General features: G+C 51.2%; 1 protein-coding gene across 4 annotated transcripts in view; it reads left to right on the top strand.

Moving 5' to 3' along the window:
• The first annotated feature begins 2,075 nt into the window (after positions 1 to 2,075).
• Positions 2,076 to 21,167, top strand: part of ASTN2 (astrotactin 2) — a 989,097-nt gene continuing 970,005 nt past the window's right edge. For 2 of the 4 annotated variants that reach the window (XM_043453336.1, XM_043453334.1), the window contains exon 1: positions 2,088 to 2,838. In XM_043453336.1, the coding sequence (XP_043309271.1) occupies positions 2,445 to 2,838 (394 nt within the window). In that variant the 5' untranslated portion in view covers positions 2,088 to 2,444. Of the gene's footprint in view, positions 2,839 to 21,167 lie in introns of all 4 variants that reach the window. The other 2 variants (XM_043453337.1, XM_043453335.1) reach the window with 2 other exon arrangements.

Genomic DNA, 21,167 nt, shown 5'->3' with positions numbered 1-21,167 from the left:
CAAGCACATGTTTCAGAGCATCTCATAAAAGAAACACACGTCTGCCTGCCTGCCTGGTGTCTGAGATATTCCTGTGCTCTCTCATCCCCACACCTCCCTCCCCAACATTATAAGCTCTCCAAGAGCAGGAGTTGTGTTTATCCATCTCTGCATCTCCTTATAGTGCCTGGTAGGGGCCCGAGATATTCGGTGGTGAATGAATGAATGAAAGTGTTGGTCTCATTCGACAGGCCTTTGTACCAGAGGTCCATGAAGGACTTGCACAGACTCTGCCTTACATAAGGGAGCCCTTTTTTTCCTGGTGTGCACTTCTATAAATGGACTATGTCAGCATATTTGAAGAAAGGGGCATAGAAAATCAGAAAGCCCCATTGCAGAGGATAGTGGCGGATTGTAAGGGTACAAAGGAGAGACTGAGGGAGCCAGGGCGACATATTTTGGAGGAGTAAATGAACTGGAGCAGGCACCAGGGCGGCAGGAGACAATTTAGGATCTGAGGACTTGAAAGGCCAGATTTCTGACCCCACCCCCACGCCAGGTTCACAGCTGAGTAAACTGAGACAGGAGAAGCATCCCTTACAAGCCTCTGAGTCCAAAAAGACCCAAATGTGTTCATGCAGACATGCCTTTCACGGTATCTTTGATGGGTGGGCTTTCCCAAGGTCACTGAGGACAGTGTGATTCAGTCGAAACAGCCAAAGCTTTGGCGCTTGGAGTTCAGATCTCCGCTCTTGTGCTCATTCTCTCTGTAACCGTGGGAGGCCCCTTTACCTCCCTGATCTCCTGACCTCAGTCTCCTCATCTGGAAAATGGGAATCCTGACACCCATCTCACTAGAACATGTTCACGTATAAAAGTTAGCATAGGTACAGGTCCAGCACTTGGAGAATGCTTACTAAACAGTATAATTAAGCCCAAGGTCACAAGACAGGTTTTAACTTTTTCCTTCTTTCCAGTCCTCTCGCTTTATTCAAAGTCATGAAAAAGTAAATAAAATGTGATGGGAGAGGGAGAAAGGCCATTCCCATGAAGGGTTAAAGACAGGATGGAGAAGTGGCAGAGCGGGGAGAGCTAACATGAGAGAAGTGACTAGGGGAGGAGCCCCCACCAAAAGCACAGACGGGCAAAAAAAGAAAAACCCGGGGAGATGGGAAATGGCTCACAAATAATAGGTAAGGGGCATTTACAAGATTAAAGTCAAGCCAAGTAAGAATGAAATGTGTATTTGGAGAGATGAAAGAGAGAACAGAGAGAGGAAAGATGAAGAAAGAGGGGGGAGTGAGGCGAGGGGAGCACTGCTCGAGGTCCACATCCCTATAGAGGGGATGACTCCCTGGGGGATCCGAGGTATGTGGGTCGGAGAGCACTGACCCGGGGCCAAAAGGTTGTCCTGTGTCTGGGGACCTCGGTTTACAGTTCAACTAGAATCTAGGAGAAAAAGGACGGGTGCGGGGATGAAGAGCGGGTGAACAGACCCCTCCTCTGGGACTCAGGCAGTAGACTTAGGAGCCCTTGGGAGCCAGAAGCCGAGGGAGTAACCCCTACCTCGCACCCTTTTCAGGAATTTCGCACACAGAGCAGCCAAGTAGAGCAGCTCCTCGCTAGGAGCAGGCATCCAGAATAGAAGCGCTGGCTCGCCGGGCGCAGGCTGGGGGCCAGAACATCCTGCCCGGGTCCGTGTAGGGGGCGGGGTTGGGGGTTAGAGGGGGGAGTTCATCAGCTGTCGGGACCCCTCCGAGACCTGGGTAGATGGGGGGGGGGGGGTCCTAGCGGTGGGAGAATGAAGTCCAGAGTTGTGGGCAAGCGGGTGGGGAGGGGCCTTGGAGACCACAAGGAATTATTTCCGGGACTCAAGAAAGGGTACAGGACTTGTTATTGGGCTTAAGGGGAGACAAAGTTCAGTCCTGGCCATCCAGAGGCGTCCCCCTACCTCTCAGAAGGCGGGGCCTGGAGCAAGGTTGGGCTACCGCGCGCCCCCAGGTGCAGCCTCCGGGTGGAGCGAGGGCGGGGGTGAAGCTGGGAGAGCTGGGTTATTAGGTGGACTTAGGGGGAGCGCCCGGGGTCCCCGAGTCTTAGGAATCTGGAAAGGGGTGCCGAGGCTAAAGAATATTGTGCGGGGCGGATCGGGGCATCCTGGGAAAGGCGGGGGGGCGGGGGCGACTGGGATTTGCACGAGGCCGGGCGGAGCCTCCGAAACGCTCCGGGTCTGAGCCGGGGGGAGAGCCAGCGAAGGGGGCGGGCGGCGGGGCCCGGGGAGGCGGCGCGGGGGGGCGGGCCAGGGCCGGTCGGGAGGCGGAGCCCCGAGCCGGGGGCTGCTGGCGAGCGGCTGCCACGGCTCCTTAGCTCCGGCGCCCCGGTTCGCTTCGGCGCCCGCCGCCGCCGCTTCTCCTTCCTCCTTCGCCACCGCCGCCGCCGCCGCCCGCAGCCCCGCAGCCGCTCCCGCCATGGCCGCCGCCGGCGCCCGGCGCAGCCCCGGCCCCAGCTCGGGGCTCCGGGGGCGGTTGAGGCTCGGCTTCCACCCGCCGCCGCCGCTGTTGCTCCTGCTCCTGCTGGCCGGCGCCACCGCCGCCGCCTCGCGGGAGCCCGACAGCCCCTGCCGGCTCAAGACAGTCACGGTGTCCACGCTGCCTGCCCTGCGGGAGAGCGACATCGGCTGGAGCGGCACCCGCGCCGGGGCCGGGACCGGGACCGGGGCCGCCGCCGCGTCCCCGGGCTCCGCCGGCTCCGCGGGCACCGCCGCCGAGTCGCGCCTGCTGCTCTTTGTGCGTAACGAGCTGCCGGGGCGCGTCGCGGTGCAGGACGACCTGGACAACACGGAGCTGCCCTTCTTCACCCTGGGTAAGGCTTGGCGCCGGGACTCGCGGGGTCCCGGGGAACCGGGAGCCCCTGAGTGAAGCAGGACGGGTGGGGGCGCCCTGGGGATTCCCGCCCCGGGCTGCCCCGCTCGGGGTCGAGTGAGGGCAGCTGAGGGGCCCGGAGGGCGTACAGGTGGTTGGGATGAGCGCGTGGCGGGAGCCGGGGGGCGTGCCAGCCCTCCCGCAGTGGGGTCCGTCTCTCAGTGCAGACGTTGAGCTTTGCCGCGGTCCATCCCGGACGCCGAGACCCCAGCTGATGCGAGTACTCGCGCTAGGGGCCGCGGTGAACCCCGCTCGCAAGCCAGGTCTGGGTCCAGCCGCCAACCGCTTCTCCGGGCACGGCCGTGGGCCGCCGGCTTGTTACCGCCCCCTCGCTCTCGCCTAAGAGTTCTTGGCTCTGCTCCTCGGGATAGGTTTTCTAGACAATCGGAGCGCAGTAGCTCCATGTAGAATCCCTCAGTCCGCATACACTCGGTTTCCCTGTGGGTTGGGTGACCTTGGCCAAGTCGCTTCCCCTCTCTGGGCCTCAGTTTTAGCCATCTATGAAATGGGGTCGGGGAGGATTTAGCGGTTTCTGAGGCCTGGGGTTCAGAACCCTAGGTCTCTACTTTCTGATTCTCCTTCCATCCCCGTTGTCGCATTCGCCTTCCTAACCCCCTCGCAAGGTAGAGCAGGTTTGTCCTCGCAGCTCACTCACTGGGCTAATAATAACTTAAAGGCGTGACATGGGGAGGGGAGAGGGGAGAGGGAGGGGGGGTGGGGTGGGGGCTCAAACGGAAAAGTTAATCAGAAAGTTCGCCAGCAGCTTGCTGCCTGCTGGTTCCCGGCGCGAATCCCGGAGGAGTCGGCCCTTCCGTGGAGCTGCGGGAAGCACAGCTGATTCCCACCCGGGTAATTGATAGCTTAATTATCTCGGAGAGCGTTTACAAAAATGTTGTTCCCCCTTCGCTCTCCCGCGCTGGTTGATCGCTCTCTCTCCCCTCCCCTCTTGGGGGCGCGGGGTGCGATTGGTTGTCGGAGTCTGGCCAAAGACAGCTCCGGGAAGGCGCTGGGGTTCGCTGCAGACTCTAGACCCCCTTCGCCGGGTCCCTGGCCTCACCGGGGTCCGGCTCGGCTCAGGCACCTCGGGGTGGGCCTTCGAGGTCACACGCCTTCAGGATCCGGGCTTGAGCCTCTGAGGTTAACTCTTTGCTCGCCCAAGAACCCCCAAAGAGTAATCAATGGACTGGACTCCTCTGTCCAGAGACCCTTCCTTCCCCCCGCCCCCACCCCCTCGCCTTTCGTGCCGGCCTTTTGGAGATCTGAGCGAGTGCCAGGCCCTCTCGTGGTCTGAGCTTGTGCCTCGGGTTCCTGGCCCCGGGCTCTCCCTGGCTGGCTGTAACCTGAGCCTGCCATGCTTTCTGGGATGCTAGGCGGGAGACCGTCTTGCAGGTTCCCAGGGGGACTTCCCGCGGCAGCGAGTCTGGCGTGCGACACACACACACACACACACATTCAAGCATACACACGCCTGCGTGGATACATACACATTCACACACACGCTTGCACACCCCAGTGACCCTTCCCACGTGCACTTGTGGGATGCCCGTTTCCAATAAGGCGATGGGGCTGGCGCTTATCCTTAGCTGAGGAGCTAACCTTGGGTTCCTGCCCGGCTCCTGCGACCCCAGGCAGGCAAGGGCCCTTCCAGAGAAATGGAAGGTGTGCCTTCTACACTTCCAGTCCCAACCTTGTCCAGAGAGGTCGGGAGTGGGAATCCCCCTAAAAAGCTGTGCAAGTGAGGGGGAAAGGGGGAACGTTCCTGGTTGCATATGGCATGACTTGGAGGTGAGAACCCCAGAGCATCCCGACCCCCTCGGATGTGGGGACTGGGTCCATCCACCTACAGGAGTCACCCCAGAATTCCTGGAGCTGGCAGCCCCTGCCTTTTCAAACTTTGGCTTTCAAGAGGGAATGAATGCCTGGGAGCCTGAGGCAGGCTGAGAGAGGAGGAGCTGAGGGAGGAACTGAGCCACTCAAATCCCCCAGGGCCCAGGCTTCAGCCCGAGAGACTCCTGGCACCCTCCACTCGGAGCCTTCTGCCTTCTCTGACGCAGGCGGCTGAGCCCGGCGGAGACTGCCTGCTGTGGAGTGCCGGGGCGCCGTCCTCCTTGGCGGCTCTGAGCCCTTTGGGGGTTCTGGGTCCTCCTCCTCCTCCTCCCCCAGCGCCCTGGACTGGCAGCTCAAGGCACTCCTGCCAGGGATTTGGCTAGCGAGGTAGTCACCAGATGGCCAAGTATCGCACGAGCTGTGTAGGGAGACGTGGGCTTTCTGTTTGTGTTGGTCTTCCACTGTTTGCCTGTAAACACAGAGTGCACAGTGAGCTCTGCGAGGGCCAGGCTGGCTGAAAACGAGGGCTGCAGGGGGGTGACGCTGTGAGTCATTTACGGCCATATCTCCCCCAGGGTCCCCAGGCAGCCCCATCCCATCATCCCTTCAGACCTTCTAAACATCCCTGTCTCGTGTTTGTCTCCCGTGAGTTGGATGCGTCTTTCACTCTTAGGTTGCGAGTCCACGCGATTTGGAGACGGCATGTGCCACAGATGTGCATGCAAAGTCGGTAAACGCTGAATCTTGCCGATAGTGGGGTGTGTGGAGCCACCGCTAGGGGGTGGTAGTGTCTGCCAAAGCCTTTGGGCCATGCTTAGGGTTGTGGACCCAGAGCTCGTGATGGTAAATTGTCCCTGGTGTTAAAGGGAGCTGGGGGCGAACAAACAAGTGAAAGGTCGCGTTTCCACTTTACTCCCAGTCCAGTTGGGGGCCCTTAAAGTTAATTTGCACACCGTTTCTACCATCCCTACTCACGAAAGTCACTGGCATCCCTGGCCCACCCTCCCCCCGTTCTGCCTCTCTTGTTTGAGCTATTAGCTCTATTATTAGGAGTGCCCAGACATAAAAGACTTTTCTCCAGGTCCATTCTTCTTCGTGTTTCTAATCTTCCCTTCATGTTCCAGCCTGCTTTATGTAGGTGGAAGTTCCCTCAGAGGTGAAACACCACCCCCTCCCCCAAGTTTCTATGTCTGGGCCTCTTCTTTAGAGTCTGAGTTGGTGGCACTGATAAAGTGAAGTTTCTTAAACTTGATCAAGGAATAGCAGATCGTTGTTGCATCCTTAATGTGGTGCAAAGAGCTTTGCTCTAGCCTTTTATTATTTACTCACATGGAATACGGGGGACTGCTGTAATTGATTCCCATTTTACAGATTAGGCAACATTCTTTAGAGAGGTGCCTAGTCCAAGGGCTCAGTGTGAGTAAATGCAGACCTGGGACTGGAATCTCAGTCCACCAGGCTCCTACATTCTTGGTAATTGCTAAACTCAAGCCATCTTGAGCCAAATATGCATCGAGGGGCTGGTTACATTTATGTAGGGCATAGAGCAGAGTCTTGAAGAGAAACGTAACGAGCAACACAAGAGCCTTTCCTAAGGGAACTCAGCTGCGCTGGTGTGCTGAAGTATGAGAGTGTGAGAAAGAGGCATGAGTTAAATGACCTCCAGTGACCCTGCCAACTCGAAGTTTCCTGACTCGTGGGATATCAAAGGGCATCCGATGCAGCGGTGCCAGGGAATGATGGAGAGGACACTTTCTGTAACGTCAGGGAGGGAAGATATCTCTTGAGACTCAGAGAAAGCTGGGGACACTTCCTGGACAGGAAAAAACTGAGTGAGCCATGGAGGATGGGTTGGGGGAGACGTTGAATGCTGCAGTACAGCTTGGGGACTTGATGCCTGTTAGGACCTGGAACGCTCAGCTGTGGCCCACTGTGACCTTGAACAAGTCACTTATCCCCAGATCTTCAGTTCTTTCATGCTGCAATATGAGTGGGTGGATGAGCCCTAAAATAATCCTCTGGTGTAAAGATTCTATGAACTTGAAGTGCCCTGATGTGCTCTGTAAGTCTGACTTAACTGCTCTTGCTTCTCACGCTCTCCTCTTCTTTGCTGGTAGCATGGGGGTGTCAGGAAGGACCCATGGAAAAGAAAGAATTCGAACAGGGGCAACTGTCAGTGCAGGGCTTTGGAGGTGAACAGGCGCGTCACGGAGTTCTCCTCAGCCCCCAGGCAGCCCCCGAGTGTGCCTGTGGATTTAGCTTTCATGCCCACCGGTAGGGAAATGGCATCCTTTTTCCTGTGCTTGATAGTGGCTGGGCTGGACTGTTTACCACCAGCCTTGATTCAGTGAAAGGGGGAGAAGAGATAAAATGGAATAAACCACTCACTGTCAGCATTTGTTACTAATTTGCCTGTGTTACAAATCACACAGGTGAGGAACATTGCTCTGTCTTTGGGGCAGGGTGTCTCGAGAAGGAAGACCATCCGGTAGTGTGTCTTTCAAAGGATCTGCGTGAGTAGGCCTGGCAGTGTCCTGAAGCCCTTTCCCGAAAGGATGCTCCTTGCAGGAAGCTGATCGGCCTGAGGGGAGGACAAAGAAGCTCTGAAATGCCAGCTTGGTCAGGTCTGCAAAGACTTGTTAAATACAGATGAAAATGGACGCCGAAAAAGAGAAAAACCTCCAGGACCAAGGGAGCGGGCACTAGGATAGAAGGATTGCTAGCAACAGGAAGTTAGCCCAAGGACAGGCCACTAGCCTAAGGAGAGCTGGAGCAATTTCCTTCGAATTTGAATTTCAATAGAGAATGAGGCACATACTTTTTTTGAGTTTTTTTTTTTTTTCTGTCTGGTTGTAAGGAATGTCCTAAAGGTGCAAATACCAAGGGTGTGGAGGGCAACACGACCAGAGGATGTGTTGGACAACCAAGGATTGGCCTTTAGTGATGACAGGGTTCTCATGGGAGGAAGCCCTTCGAGCGAGGCACCACACAACTATTTGGCAGGCATTTGGGGAAGGGACCAGAGGCATTGAGGCTATCTGCCCGTTCTGATTTCTTGTTTGATTCTGAAGGTTGATTCCAGTCTTTAAGTGGGAAGAAAAAACAAATAGAATAATCTGGGTTTTCCGTAGGGATTTCTGACCACAGAATATTCATTAAAATAAATTCCAGTGTTCCCCCCACCTCCCCGTATGGGTAAGAGGGAGAGATGAGAGGTGGGGTGGATGAGAGGGTGAATTTGATGTCTTCAAACAAAGCTACGCTTAAAAAATATTATTTAGGCTCCAGGTCCCTTCTCACTAGAATATTTCAGTAGCACTCAGACTTCAAGGCCCCATCCTGCTGTGATGGTCCAGGCTTCTGGGACATTGTTAATAAGGGGGTTGGTTCAGGGGCCTCTGATCTGAGTTTTTTCCCTCCACTTTCTGCTTTCTTCCCTCATTCTGTCTCCATTCCTTTGCCAGCTCAAGTCTGATGAAGTCTATTTAATAATTAGGGCAGAGACAGGTGTATTATCTGCCCTCAAAAAGTACAATCTGCTCTCTCTGGCCATAGTTTTACACTCACAGATTCAACCACCTGACCGCACTACACCATTTTATATAAAGGACTGCCACCTCCTTAGCTTGCTAGAAGCAGGTCGGGTCCTGGAATCAATCCTCCGTCGATAGCAAGGGACCATTATACTATATTACGGAGAGTGGGCTGAGGCAGGGTGAGAGGAGGATGCATTTTAGCGCTCAGAGGTCCAGGCTGGGTCAAGACTGTCCAGATTTGCTGTTTCTGGGGGTCAGGGGCCCCAGCCAGCTTGACAGCACAGGCCTGCAAGCTTTCGTGATCCAGAGCTGGATCATTTTCCTGAATGGAGCCTTCAGGCCACAAGATCATTCAATGATTTTAATTTACAGCAAGTCCACCGGTAGTTTTGACTAGGCCTCTGGCAGGCAAAGCGTCCTGCTTCTCACCTCCTTGCCTGGCTGTAAACTAGCCGCTGGCTGCCATGGGGTGGTGTGAACATGCTGGGGAGAGAGAATGATGGAGAACAGCAGTGGCTTCTTTGAGTGGAGCCATGAAGACTGTTACCATGACCATCAGTGTTGAGCTTACAGCATCACAGCCTCTCAGAGGGTGCTGAATCCACCCCCTCCGTATTATAGGGTAAGGCAGGCACCCAGACAAGGGAAGAAACCCACCTAAGGACCAGCTGTTCCAACTTAAACTCCGTGTTCTTGAATCCCACTCTGTGTCTCCTCCATCACACTAACCACTGACACATGGGTCTGGGCTAAATACATCTCAGGTGTGCACCTTGGTTGATGATCATAAGGCACTCCAAGACTCTCCTCCTCTTCCTGTAAAACAAACCCAAACTAAAATATCTAAGGAGGAAGAGATCCTTCTAGGGAAGTGGAATTTGTTCTCCTGCCCAGGGATCCAGTTGGTTGGCGCTAGTCTCTCCTGAGAGCCTGAGCCGTTGGGTTTTGTGCTGGGGGAAGGAGGAAACCTCATGACTCTTCATTCTAGCTACCCATGAGGGTAAGCAGAAGCCTGCTGTTTTCCAGAAAAAGAAAGTCAGCTTTAACCTTGAAATGGAGCAACATTATAGAGATGCTTCCTTTGCAAAACTGATACTTTCCCAAGTTCTCATACTGACCAGCTAGTGGCAACAGAAGATTAACTATCGTGAGAGAGAGCTGGCTTGTCTTTCCTCCCAGCAGAGCTTGCAGCATCTCTGCCCCAGGAGGAGGCAGGCAGTGGTGCTTGGCAGGACTGGCTGTATTCCCCATCGCTTGCGCTCTGCTCTCCTCTCCCTGGCTCCTCACTGATGTCTGCAGTTTTTTTTTTTTTTTTTTTTAAGGACAACAGTCCCCCCCACCCCCATGAAGACTTCTCTTCGGATTGGGAGGGGGGTGGTGACTACCCAAAGTCAGATGCGGGATCGAAAGCTTCCTTACTGGCATACTAGAACATGCAGGCAGCCCCTCTGTGAGTCAAACACTGACAAGGATGTTGCATGTTATAATCCATTAGGGTTTTCACCTGAGAAGGCACCCTTGCTCGATCCTCACTGTCAGGCCCCTGGCAGCCTCAGATCTCGACACTTCTCCTGACTACAATTTCAGCTGTCAACTCCCTGGTCTCTCTTCCCCTAGTCTTATCCTCCCTAATCCATCCTCTGTACTTGGAGACAGGGATTTCATTCAAAGCCCAAACCTGATCATGGCTGTCGTCTCCTAATTCACTGGTTCCCCATCATTCTTAGTATGAAGTTCGAGTTTCTGATTGAGCTACAAGGTTCATGATCAGACTCTGCCCAGACTAGCCTGTGATAAGACCCCTTCCTCCTTGTTCTATAACTCTGCCCCCAAAGGCCCTGGGAAAATCCTTTCTTACCTTTCAGGGCTGAATTCAAATGTCAACTTACCTCTGAAGCCTTTCCTGACCTCTTGGCACTGAAGTTGGACACTCTGGGCCTTGGGGCCCGCTAGTGATATAAAGACTGGCGTGACAGTGGCCGGTCCCTTAGAATTACCTGGAGCTTGCCAGGCACTGCTCCAAGTGCTTAAGATGTATGGGAGAACAAGAGACCTAGACCCCTGTGTTGAGAGAGCTCATATCCACAAGTATGTGTGTGTGTGTGCAAGTGTATGTTGGGGAGAAGATGATAACAATAAACATAATACATAGGAAAACTATGTAGTATGTGAGAAGTGATAGATACTACGGAAAAAAGAAAATGGACATTTTGGAGATGAAATCGGTTTTAATATTAAATAGAACCAAATGATGGCTTATAGAGTCAAAAGATTGCTTATTGAGAATGTAGGATTGAACTAAGACTTGAAGGCCACAAAAGTGTCTCCAAGCACAGGTGTGGAAGAGTATTGCAGGCAGAGAACGGCTCCAGCACAAACCTGACTCCAGAGCGTGCCTGGAGTGTTCAAGGGCTGGCACGGAGGCCCTCATGGCCAGAGTGGCGTGAGCAGGAAGGATAGGAGAGGAAATCGGATTTAGGCATTTGTTGTGAGCCCCATGGACTCCTGTCTCAAAGGAATTGCTCAGGCTGCCATCCAGAGGGGCAGTGATGGGAGAGGAAGGTCTGGGAGATTGTTCAGGTGAGCAGTGATGGTGGCTTGGGGCAGAAGGAGAGCTGAGCTCGCGGATTTGTCCATCTTGTGCTACTCGTTTGGGATCTCCGTAGCAGAGAACATCCCTCCTTCATCTCGGGGGCAGCAATGACTCGCCCTGTGTGTGGCACATCCTGGGTGTTCAGGGCATCTTAGATGACTAGAAACTTGGGCTTGCCAAGTCTCATCACAGAATCCACACTGTGCAGAACTGGCGGGATGTTGAAACTCCCCTTCTCCGTTCAGGCTGAGCTGAAATGCCACCTCTTCCGTGAAACCTTCCCTCTTGTGAGTTCTTGCAGCTCCTGCCTCTACCTTCTCCTGCCTCCTTATTATTCTGAGTAGTGTCTATAGGGTGAGTAAGGAGACCGCTTGATTAGAAGAGAGAGCTGAGTTTAGGGAAGACCTTTCCTTGAGAATCACGGAAGCCGGGTAATGAATGAGCACCTTTGCATTGTGCCAAGCAGAGAGGCACTGAAGGTTTTGAGGGAAATGATGCATCGTGGTTTCCGGATCATCACTTGTCATGAATGGTGAGAATGTCAGACATTGGCTAAATGAAGCCCTTAAAGAAGTTGGGGTCACGTAGCAAGTCAGTGGTAGGGCAGGAACCACGTCCAGGCTCCTGACTCCGAGTCTGGTGTGTCTTCCTCCCCCCTTAGGCCCCTGGGGTAGGGGGAGCTGGGATTCCAGACCTTACCATTCTGTCTTGAGACAGAAGGTGAAAAGACTGACCATTTATCGGACATTGACTATGTCCTGGATGCAGGACTGGCACATCTGTTATTTTATTTCCTCCCCCCCATAGTGCTGAAATGAAAAGGCGCTCACTCCTTGGAAGGGAAGTGATGACCAACCTAGACAGCATATTAAAAAGCAGAGACATTACTTTGCCAACAAAGGTCCGTCTAGTCAAGGCCATGGTTTTCCCAGTGGTCATGTATGGATGTGAAAGTTGGACTGTAAAGAAAGCTGAGTACCAAAGAACTGATGCTTTTGAACTGCAGTGTTGGAGAAGACTCTTGAGAGTCCCTTGGACTGCAAGCAGATCTAACCAGTCCATCTTAAAGGAGATCAGTCCTGGGTGTTCATTGGAAGGACTAATGTTGAAGCTGAAACTCCAATACTTTGGCCACCTGATGGGAAGAGCTGACTTGTTGGAAAAGACCCTGATGCTGGGAAAGACTGAAGGCGGGAGGAGAAGGGGACGACAGAGGATGAGATGGTTGGATGGCATCACCAACTCAATGGACATGAGTTTGGGTGGACTCCGGGAGTTGGTGATGGACAGGGAGGCCTGGCGTGCTGCAGTTCATGGGGTTGCAAAGAGTCGGACACGACTGAGTGACTGAACTGAACTGAATAGTGCTGAAAGACAGAGAGGACGCATCTCACGTTAGAGGTGGGGGGCCCAGAGGAGCTAAGGGGCACACCCAGGATCACACAGCTGTCCTACGGCTGAGTCCAGTCCCAGGTCTGCCTGGTTGCAAACCCCGTGTTCTCTCTGCCTCCCAGAGAGGCACAGAACTAGCAGTGCTCATGAGTTTCCAGCCCTTTGCCAACCTCTTGTACTTTTTATCTCTTCCACTTCTTATTACTAAGAAGTTGCAGACGTTTCTTATCTAGCAACTTCAGGTGTCACAGCCTCCCAGGCCCGAGGGATTGAGCACCTTGTCTCTGGGCTGCCGGGAGCTGACTCAGCATCGCCCAGGGCCTGCCAGTTTGCCAGGAGGGCTCCGAGCTGTGTCTCATTTTCTCTCCATGTCCCCCATTACCGCTGGGCTACTCCAAGAGCAAGTTCTAAAAAACCAAATCTGTGGGGGGAAAAAAAAACAAGTTCTGATGCTGCCGTGCCTTCTAGATTTTCCTCCTTCCCCACCCGCCCTCTGCCTCTCTCCTTCCTCCTCCCAGTGCTTTTCCAGCTTCTGCTGGACAGACTGTTACACGAGGGGAACTATTGCCTAGGCCTTCCAGGGACTTAGAGAAGCTCTACATTCTTTTTCTAGAAATTCTCAGGCATCTGTGGTCTGATTCACAGCCCCAGTTTGACTCCATACACCTCCTTGTCATTTCTCCCCTTCACCCCAAGTTGACTTTTGTTGTCTTAGTACTTCTAGCAGCATTGTGCCATTTTAATATTCTTGCCTTGAAAATGAAATTATGAAATTTGTTCTGTATTATCTATGCATATGGGATCTATATAATATTTATATATGATGCTGTAAAAATCCTAATAAATAGTGTATGGTTCTCCTAAAATATTAGAGCTGGCTCAAAGAATGCCTTTGAGATCCAGCCCAACACCCTCATTTACCTAGCAAAAATAAGTGCATTTTTCAGGGTTCCACAGCTAAGCCAACGGCTTCCCAGGTGGCGCTAGTGGTAAAGAACCTACCTGCTTATGTAGGTCAGACTTAAGAGACACGGGTTTGATCCCTGGGTTGGGAAGATCCCCTGGAGGAGGGCACGGAAAACCCACTCCAGTATTCTTGCCTGGAGAATCCCATGGACAGAGGAGTCTGGTAGGCTATAGTCCGTAGGATCGCAGAGTCGGACACGGCTGAAGTGACTTAGCAGGCATGCCGCACAGCTAAGCCCCAGCAAAATCCAGCCTCCTCTAGCCCAGCTCCTCTGACGGCGTGTGCCAGCTTGAAGACCCAAAGCGCTGGGGTCAAACCCTGGCTCACTGCGTTTTAACTGTAGACGCGGTACGCCACATCTCTGAGTCTCTGCCCATCAAAACGTGAAAGTACCATGGCAGTCACTTCTCTGAGTGGCTGCGATCATCATTCTTGGAGAGGTTCCCCGCCCCACCCCCCGGCCCGTGCTCAGTTTTACTTACACTAAGCCATATGATCCTTGCGGAGATGCTGCGCGTCTGGCACAGTTATGCTCCGTGCCTCTTAGCCACCTGGAATCCTTTTTATGGAAGGAGGTGGAGGTATGAATAAATAATGAATGCAAATTCCCTTTTCCCTTCCCCCTCTTTCCACTCCCGGGTGCCCTCCTTCCCTCCCCCCCCCCACCCCCGCCGCAGCAAGGCAGAAAAAGGATGAAATTGACCATTGATCTCTGCTCCCTCTCCGGGAGCCCGGGAACGGGGCACTCCGGGGTTGTGTGAGGACAGTTTGGCCAGAGAAGCTGGGAGGCTGAGCCTGAGGCAGGTGGGTGCTGGGGAGGGAGGAGGGGAGTTGGGCAGAGCCCTCTCCCTTCTGGTGGCGGCTGGCTGACAAAGCCCTGCTCTCAGGCACCCGGAGGGGAAGTCACGAGTGGCTTTGCAAGCAGCCGAAAAGGGAAGGAACATTTCCATTAGCAGAATCAGCAGTAAAGAGATTTCCAGTCACAGTCATAGCTGTGTTTGGGGGAATCGTTTCAGTGGTGGGAGGACAGGGGAAGGTGGGCAGGGTGGCCCCAAGAGGCATGGAGCCAGCTGGGCTCCCTGCAGGAAGTGAGGGGCAGCACCCCCGAGAGCCAGGTGCCAGATGCCCAGGGGCTTTGGGGGAGCCCCGAGGGGTGTTGGACAAGCAGGCTGGACTCCATGCTGCCTTCAGTGAACTGAGCCCCCTTTCTCAGGAGCCCCCAGGGAGGCTGCAGGCTTGTTCTCTGCTATCCCTGCTCTGATCACCCGGTTTACTCTCTTCAAGTCTTCAGAGCCAGCAGTGACTGCGTAGTCTTCTGGGGGTTGTCGGGGGTAAAGGGCCCGTGTTACTTAGTTCACTTTTTCCTATCCAGGGGATCTTCCCCACCCAGGAATCAAACCCGGGTCTCCTGCATTGCAGGCAGATTCTTTACCGACTGAGCTACGAGGGAAGCCCATTAAATCAGGATCACCTTAGAAGCCAGGTTTTCCCTTCCAGACTTACAGAGGCACTCAGGAGGGGCCTGGGAATCCGTACTTTAACATATGTACCAAATTCTTGTTATGTGCCTGCATAGCCCGGGCGCAGTAGCCCCTGGGAACCTCTGCAGGCTCGCCTCCGACATTTCTTGTGGCATCTGGGACTCTAGCCTCACTGGTGCCTGGCAGATTTCTGGGGGGACCGAGCATATTCCCCCTGATTCCAGAAAGGATATATTCCTTCTGCTGAGAATGCTTTCCTGCTCCCTGATTCACCTGCCCATCACCTAACCTTCACTCAGCAATGACCTCTTCTGAGGAACCTTCTCCTTTTCCTCCAAGGCTTAGGTAGAGGTTTCTTTTTTCTTCTTTTTCCTTCCCCCTCCCCCTCCCAAATACTCATACCCCCGTGGTAGGGTTGGCATATTTTGTGCACAAAAATAAATGCAAAAAGTAAAATGCAGAATGCCCAGTTAAACTTGAATTTCAGACAATGAATACTTGCCTAGTATAACTACATCCCATATGTCCCATGCAATATTTGGGACGTAGTTATGCTAAAAATGACTCTCCGATGATCAGAAATTCAAATTTAACTGGACAGCTAGTGTTTTATCTGGCAACCTGCAGGGACCCTGTGCATCTCTCTCTGCTGTGAGGGATTGTACTACCAATAAATGCTTTGTTCCCTGAACCCCAATCTCCTCCATCTCAGAAAACCAGAGTATCATTCACCCACTTATTCAAGCGATGAAATCATCTCTGATACTTCCCTTCCCTTGCCTCTCGTTCTCTCAGTCAGCCAGCCCCGTTGGTTTTACTTCTAAAATGACCCAAACGTCTTCACCTCCCGTAACGTCCTACTGCCATCGCCTTTGTCCAAGCTCCCTTGAGCTATTACATCAGTCTCCTAACTGTTCTTCATACTTCTTCTCATTATCCTTCCTTTATGTTGTTTGATATATAGCTCATGGGCCAAATCTAGCTTCTGCCTGCCTTTTGTATGGTCTGCAAACCCATTTACTTGTTTAAATCATTGGGAAAAAAATCAGAAGTAGAAGAATGTTTCATGATATGTGACAATTATATGAATATCACATGTCAGTGTCCATAAAGATTTATTGGAACATGGTCACACTCATACCCTCAGGTATATATTGTCTGGTTACTTTCATGTTGTGAAAGCAGGGTTGAGTAGCAGCAACAACGGGTATCTGGGCCGCAAAACTTAAAATATTTCCTAATTGTTTCTTTACAGAAAAAGTTTGCCAACCCTGCTCTGTACAGTAAACAGAGTGATCTTTTCCAAAAAGCAAATTAGACCTTGTCACTCTCCTGTTTAAAGCCTTGGTTTAAAGCTTGGTTTACAGCTTGGTTTCTCATTGCTCTTAAGAGACAATCCTGATTCCTTTTCACAATCTAAATTATTATTTTTTTAAACTGCCTCTTCTCAGTTCATATTTCATTTTCTCCCTTGCTCATAGAACTCAAATATCACCTCCCCCAAGAAGTCTTCCCTGGCACACTGCCCCCTCATAGCTTAGTCCCATTTATTAAAAAAAAAAGAAATAAACGCCTTTATCTGACAGCTCCTTGATGGTAGGGAATGTGTCTTGTTCATCTTCTCAGTCTTCTCAACTACAGAAAGCACAGTTGAGTAGATGTTTTCTGACCAAATGAGTGGCACCAAATGAATAGGGAGGGAGATGGGTGATATTCTGTACCACCCTGCAGGGACCCACTTCCCTGGGTTGCTTATTAGGAGATTGCTATCAGGAATCCAAGAGCTAAAGTCTGTAGAGCATATAGATCAGCAAATGCTATCTAGATGTCTGTTACATAAACAAAAATAAACAGACTTGTATCTTAATCCCTAGGACACATCCTCTCCCCCCTTTATTTGCAGCTGGAGTGTGTTTAGGGCAATCCATAGGACATCATGTGAGTAAAGACCTCTTGGAGCCAGGGCCTGGGCCATCCAGTGGTCAGGCCTAGGGGCCAGGAGTCCTGGGGTTTGGGGTGTCGGTGGTCAAGTCCCTTTCACTTTCTGGGCTTCCCCCCCTTTCTCATGTGATGAGATTAAAGCCCATGGTATGTGAGATTCTTTTCAGCCCCCTCTGCTTAGCAGGGGCCCAGGAGGAAGAGAAAGGTTCCATTTAGGAGCTTCTGAGGCTGGAAGCTGCTGCAGCAGGATAAAGCTGACTCCCTCCCTTCCCTCCTCCATCTCTGCGTCCTTTCTGGGGTGTCTGAAGAGCAAACCCTCTTCTCTGAACCCAGGTGCAACTCAGATTTCCAGCCCAGTCTCACACTAATTTGTTAGGGAACCTTCTTCAATTACTTTCTCTCTAGCCTCCCCCGGGAGGGAGACTGGAGAAGCTGATGGCCCCAAGTAACCAATTACAGGTCTGCCGATAGCCGGACTCCTACCGTCCCTCCCTCCCTCGCTTCGTTTCTCCACTTTATTCTCCTGGCATCTGAAGCATCTCTCCAAATTGCAGGACCCTCTGGAGAATGGCCCCAGTCCACCTGTTCCTGGCTGGGGTGGAGAAGGCCACCCCTTCCCCAAGAGAGACCCCAGGTGGGAAGGCTGGTGGCTGAGAGGGCAGCTGCAGAGCTTGGAGAGCCAAGCAGGGGTGGCAAGCCTGCTAAATTCCAAACTGCTAGGTTGGGAGGCCCATGCCTTGGGTCCGGTCCTGTGTCTGCCATTCCCTGGCTGTGGCCCCGTGTGCGCACTGATCTGTTTTTGGCTGTCCTGGGTTCATTGCCGCGCATGGTCTCGTTGAGAGGAGAGGCTTCGTCGAGGTGTGTGGGCTTCTCACTGCGGTGGCCTCTCGTCGCAGAGCGGGGGCTCTAGGCACGCAGTCTGCAGTCGTTGTGGCGCATGGGCTTGGTTGCTCCACGACCTGTGGCATCGTGCTGGACCAGGGGTTGGACCCACGTCCTCTGCGTTAACAGGCGGATTCCTCTCCACTGCACCGTCGGGGACGTCCGATGGCCTCATATAAGGGACAGTCGCTTTGGGGACTCATGTAGCACTGAGTATTGTCAGAGCCATCTCTCCTTCAGTAAGCTGGGGAGTATTGGGCTGCATTAGATACCTCATGAAAGAGGAAGAACTTCCCAGTCCGGTCCACTGCTGGAATCCCAGGTGCCTGTCACATAGGAGGTACTCAGTAAATATCTGTTGAATGAAGAAATGAATACATGGAAAATGTGTGTGATCAGACATTGCTAATCAACTAAATCACAGCTTTAGGTGCCTTCTGAATGCAAAGCCCCCATCGGTCACTGGGATCTACTGGGATTTGCATGGATGATGAACTCTATTCACGTTCCCTAGACTCAACCAGTCCGTCTGAACCTGTGGTTCACCTTAAGTTCCCCTTGTTTGGCACGAGGGCCCTTCAGTCATCATTCAGTCATTCTCCAGACCTTGTGTGGAGTCCCTTGGGGGCACAGAAAGGCAGGGAGTTCACAGTCTATTGGGATAATAACACTTGTGCTTTTTGATTTAAAAAAAAATTTCCCTTTCATGGGTGTTTTTAGTATCTACATATTACCGATGAAGACATGGCGGTTCAAAGAGATCAAGTCAATTGCACAAGGTCACATAGTAAATGGGATTAGCTGTATTTATTTTTAAAAGGAAGCTTTGTATCCTTCTCATGAATGGAGCACCAGAATAACTTGCTATAAATGGAAGATGGCCTGTAAAAGCAAGTGTGGTGTTCACGTGCCTTCTAAATTCATCTCTCAAACCACACTTTGGGAAACACTGATTTGACCCAACCACTGAAGCAAAAATATTGGTTTAAAATGTAAATTTTGCCCACTTACTTGTGAGATTTGCTTTAATGTATACAATAAAAAATATCTTTTTTGCCTCATAACTCCTGAAAGTGTTACTCAGTCATGTCCGACTCTTTGCGACGCCATAGAGTGTAGCCCGCCAGGCTCCTCTGCCCTTAGAGTTCTCCAGGCAAGAGTAATGGAGTAGGTTGCCACGTCCTTCTCCAAGGGATCTTCCCGACCCCGGGATCGAACCTGGGTCTCCTGCATTGCAGGCAGATTCTTCACCATCTGAGCCACCAGGGAAGCCCTACCCCTATTTTAAGGTCCAGCCTGAATGCAACTTTGCTGCTTCCAAGATGACTTTGCCGGCTCCCTCAAGAACAGTTGTCTCCTGCACACTTTGTATTTTCATTGTGGTCCATGTTTTCATGAAATATTGTGATTGTTTAATTGTCTGTCTCTCTTGCTAGTCTTGTAAACTTCCCGAGCTAGACATCATGTCTCTTTAATATCTGTAACTCCAGCAACGAGTGCATGCATACTTATTAAATTTTTAACCTTAATTTTAGATTTCAATGAAAGAAATACAAGCTTGTTATAACAAATTCAAACAATTCAGGAATATTACATGGAGAAAAGAGTGAAAGTCTCTCCTCTGTTGGATCTCATTCCCCAGAGGTGATCAAGATGAGGGGTTTGCTGGGGTCCTAGTGAAATGTGCACTAAATCTGCGCCTGCACAGCTCCCTGAGGTGATCTCGCAGAGCGGAAGCAACTTGTCCAAGTCATCCGGCAAGTTTCTTGCAAGCAGCTCAGGGATATTAATGAAACCATCTCTTTGTTAGGGCCCTGGTCTTTCGAACTGGTTTCCATCATAGATCTGGGGAATATGAGTTGCTGTAGACTGAAGGCAATTGCAACCCACTCCAGTATTCTTGCCTGGAGAATCCCATGGATGGAGGAGCCTGGTGGGCTACAGTTCATGGGGTCACAAAGAGTTGGACACGACTGAGCGACTTCACTTTTCACTTTCTTTCACTCACCTAAAGAGATACTTCAATATTGACCCAGTTCCAGGCATGTTCAGGTCTCAGAATCTACTTGCAGATTTCTTCCAGGCCATAGTCAGAAGGTTCTCTTCTTGACTGACCTCACTTGAATATATATACATACATAGTATGAATACACACACACACACACACACACAGAATATATATGGTGAATATATATAATGTGAATATATGTACTTGAATATATGTAGCATGTGTTTATATATGTATATATGCAAATATATGTATTATATGTACGCACATATATATATACATTTAGAATGCATGCGTGTTCAGTTGTATCTGACTCTTTGCGATCTCATGGACTGTAACCCTCCAGGCTCCTCTGTCCATGGGATTCTCCAGACAAGAGTATTGGAGTGGGTTGCCATTTCCTTCTCCAGGGGATCTTACTTACCCAAAGATCAGACCCATGTTTTCTGTGTCTCCTGCATTGGCAGGCAGATTCTCTACTGCTGAACCACCTGGGAATCCCCATATAGATATATATACATACATATGCATATACATGCATATAAATACATATGAGAGATAGAGAATCGGATAATTGTTGTTCTGTCTGGAGAACTGAAAGAAGGAATTGGACCCAGCCAGGGCAGAGCCAGAGAGGAGACAATTGTCATGAGTCCGGGGTGGGTGTCTCTGTCTTTCTGGCACAGTGTTTGACATGATGGATAAAGCAGTTCTTCTTTTCTTCCTTAAATTATGTGAGTGGGGAGACAGGCTATTCAAGAGAGGGTTACTTGGGTTTAGGTTGAGTTGCCTTCTTCAGAAGCCCTCGTTTATGATGCCATGTAGATTGGCAGCTGGTCAGTTAATAGAAAAAGTCTATTAAAGGAGGGAATCATAAAAAATAATAATGCACCTTAAACCGTTTCCTTTTTAACTTAAAATTCATAAACGTGTATCCGTTTGCCAACGATTTGATGTAGGCCCAGGGCCTCTCCTTTGAGTCTGGGTCAGCTGATTGGAGTCCTGTGCCATCTCTCTTGAAGAAGCCATGCTCATAATGCTCTGAATATGATCTCCATTGGTGGTCTCATTAAGGGGGGGACTGAGGACTTAAAGATGCTTGCCAAGTAATTCTTCTAGAGTTTTATGATTCCTTTCTAAATTTTTATAGTTGTCACACCTGACCTAACACAATAGCAATATTTAAGTGACTTTCCTTATTTTTATTGAAAGATCAGCTTAGTCCCTCTAGAAGCCGCTTTCTTTTGATGCTCATAAATTTTTAATCCATACAGTATTTCATGAAATTTTAGAAATATAAGAAACACAACAGCATAAATGGGTTTGGGAAACAAACTGCCTCTCTCTGTAAAAAAAGAAGAAAAAAAAACATCTCCACTGATGGCAAAATCCCAAGAACTCTGGGGAGGAAACACCTGCCTAGTGCCAGTGTCTTGGGCCTGGGAGCTTCAGGATGTTTTATGGGAATAACGGAGAGCAATGGCTAAACTGGCAGTCAATGCAGGGAGGGTCAGCTGAAAGCTTTAGAAATTTATACGTTTTAGACTGACAGAAGCATTAATGTCACAGAAATTTTAGGGGTTGGGCCATTAGCATTTTGCCCAAAACTCTGATTTAAAGAAGAATAAAAGGGGACCCACTTG

The sequence above is a fragment of the Cervus canadensis genome, chromosome 30 (genome assembly GCF_019320065.1).
Source record: "Cervus canadensis isolate Bull #8, Minnesota chromosome 30, ASM1932006v1, whole genome shotgun sequence".
In the NCBI taxonomy this organism is placed as follows: Eukaryota; Metazoa; Chordata; class Mammalia; order Artiodactyla; family Cervidae; genus Cervus; species Cervus canadensis.
The sequence above is the reverse complement of the archived record's forward strand: the minus strand, read 5'-3'. Positions and strand labels throughout refer to the sequence as shown.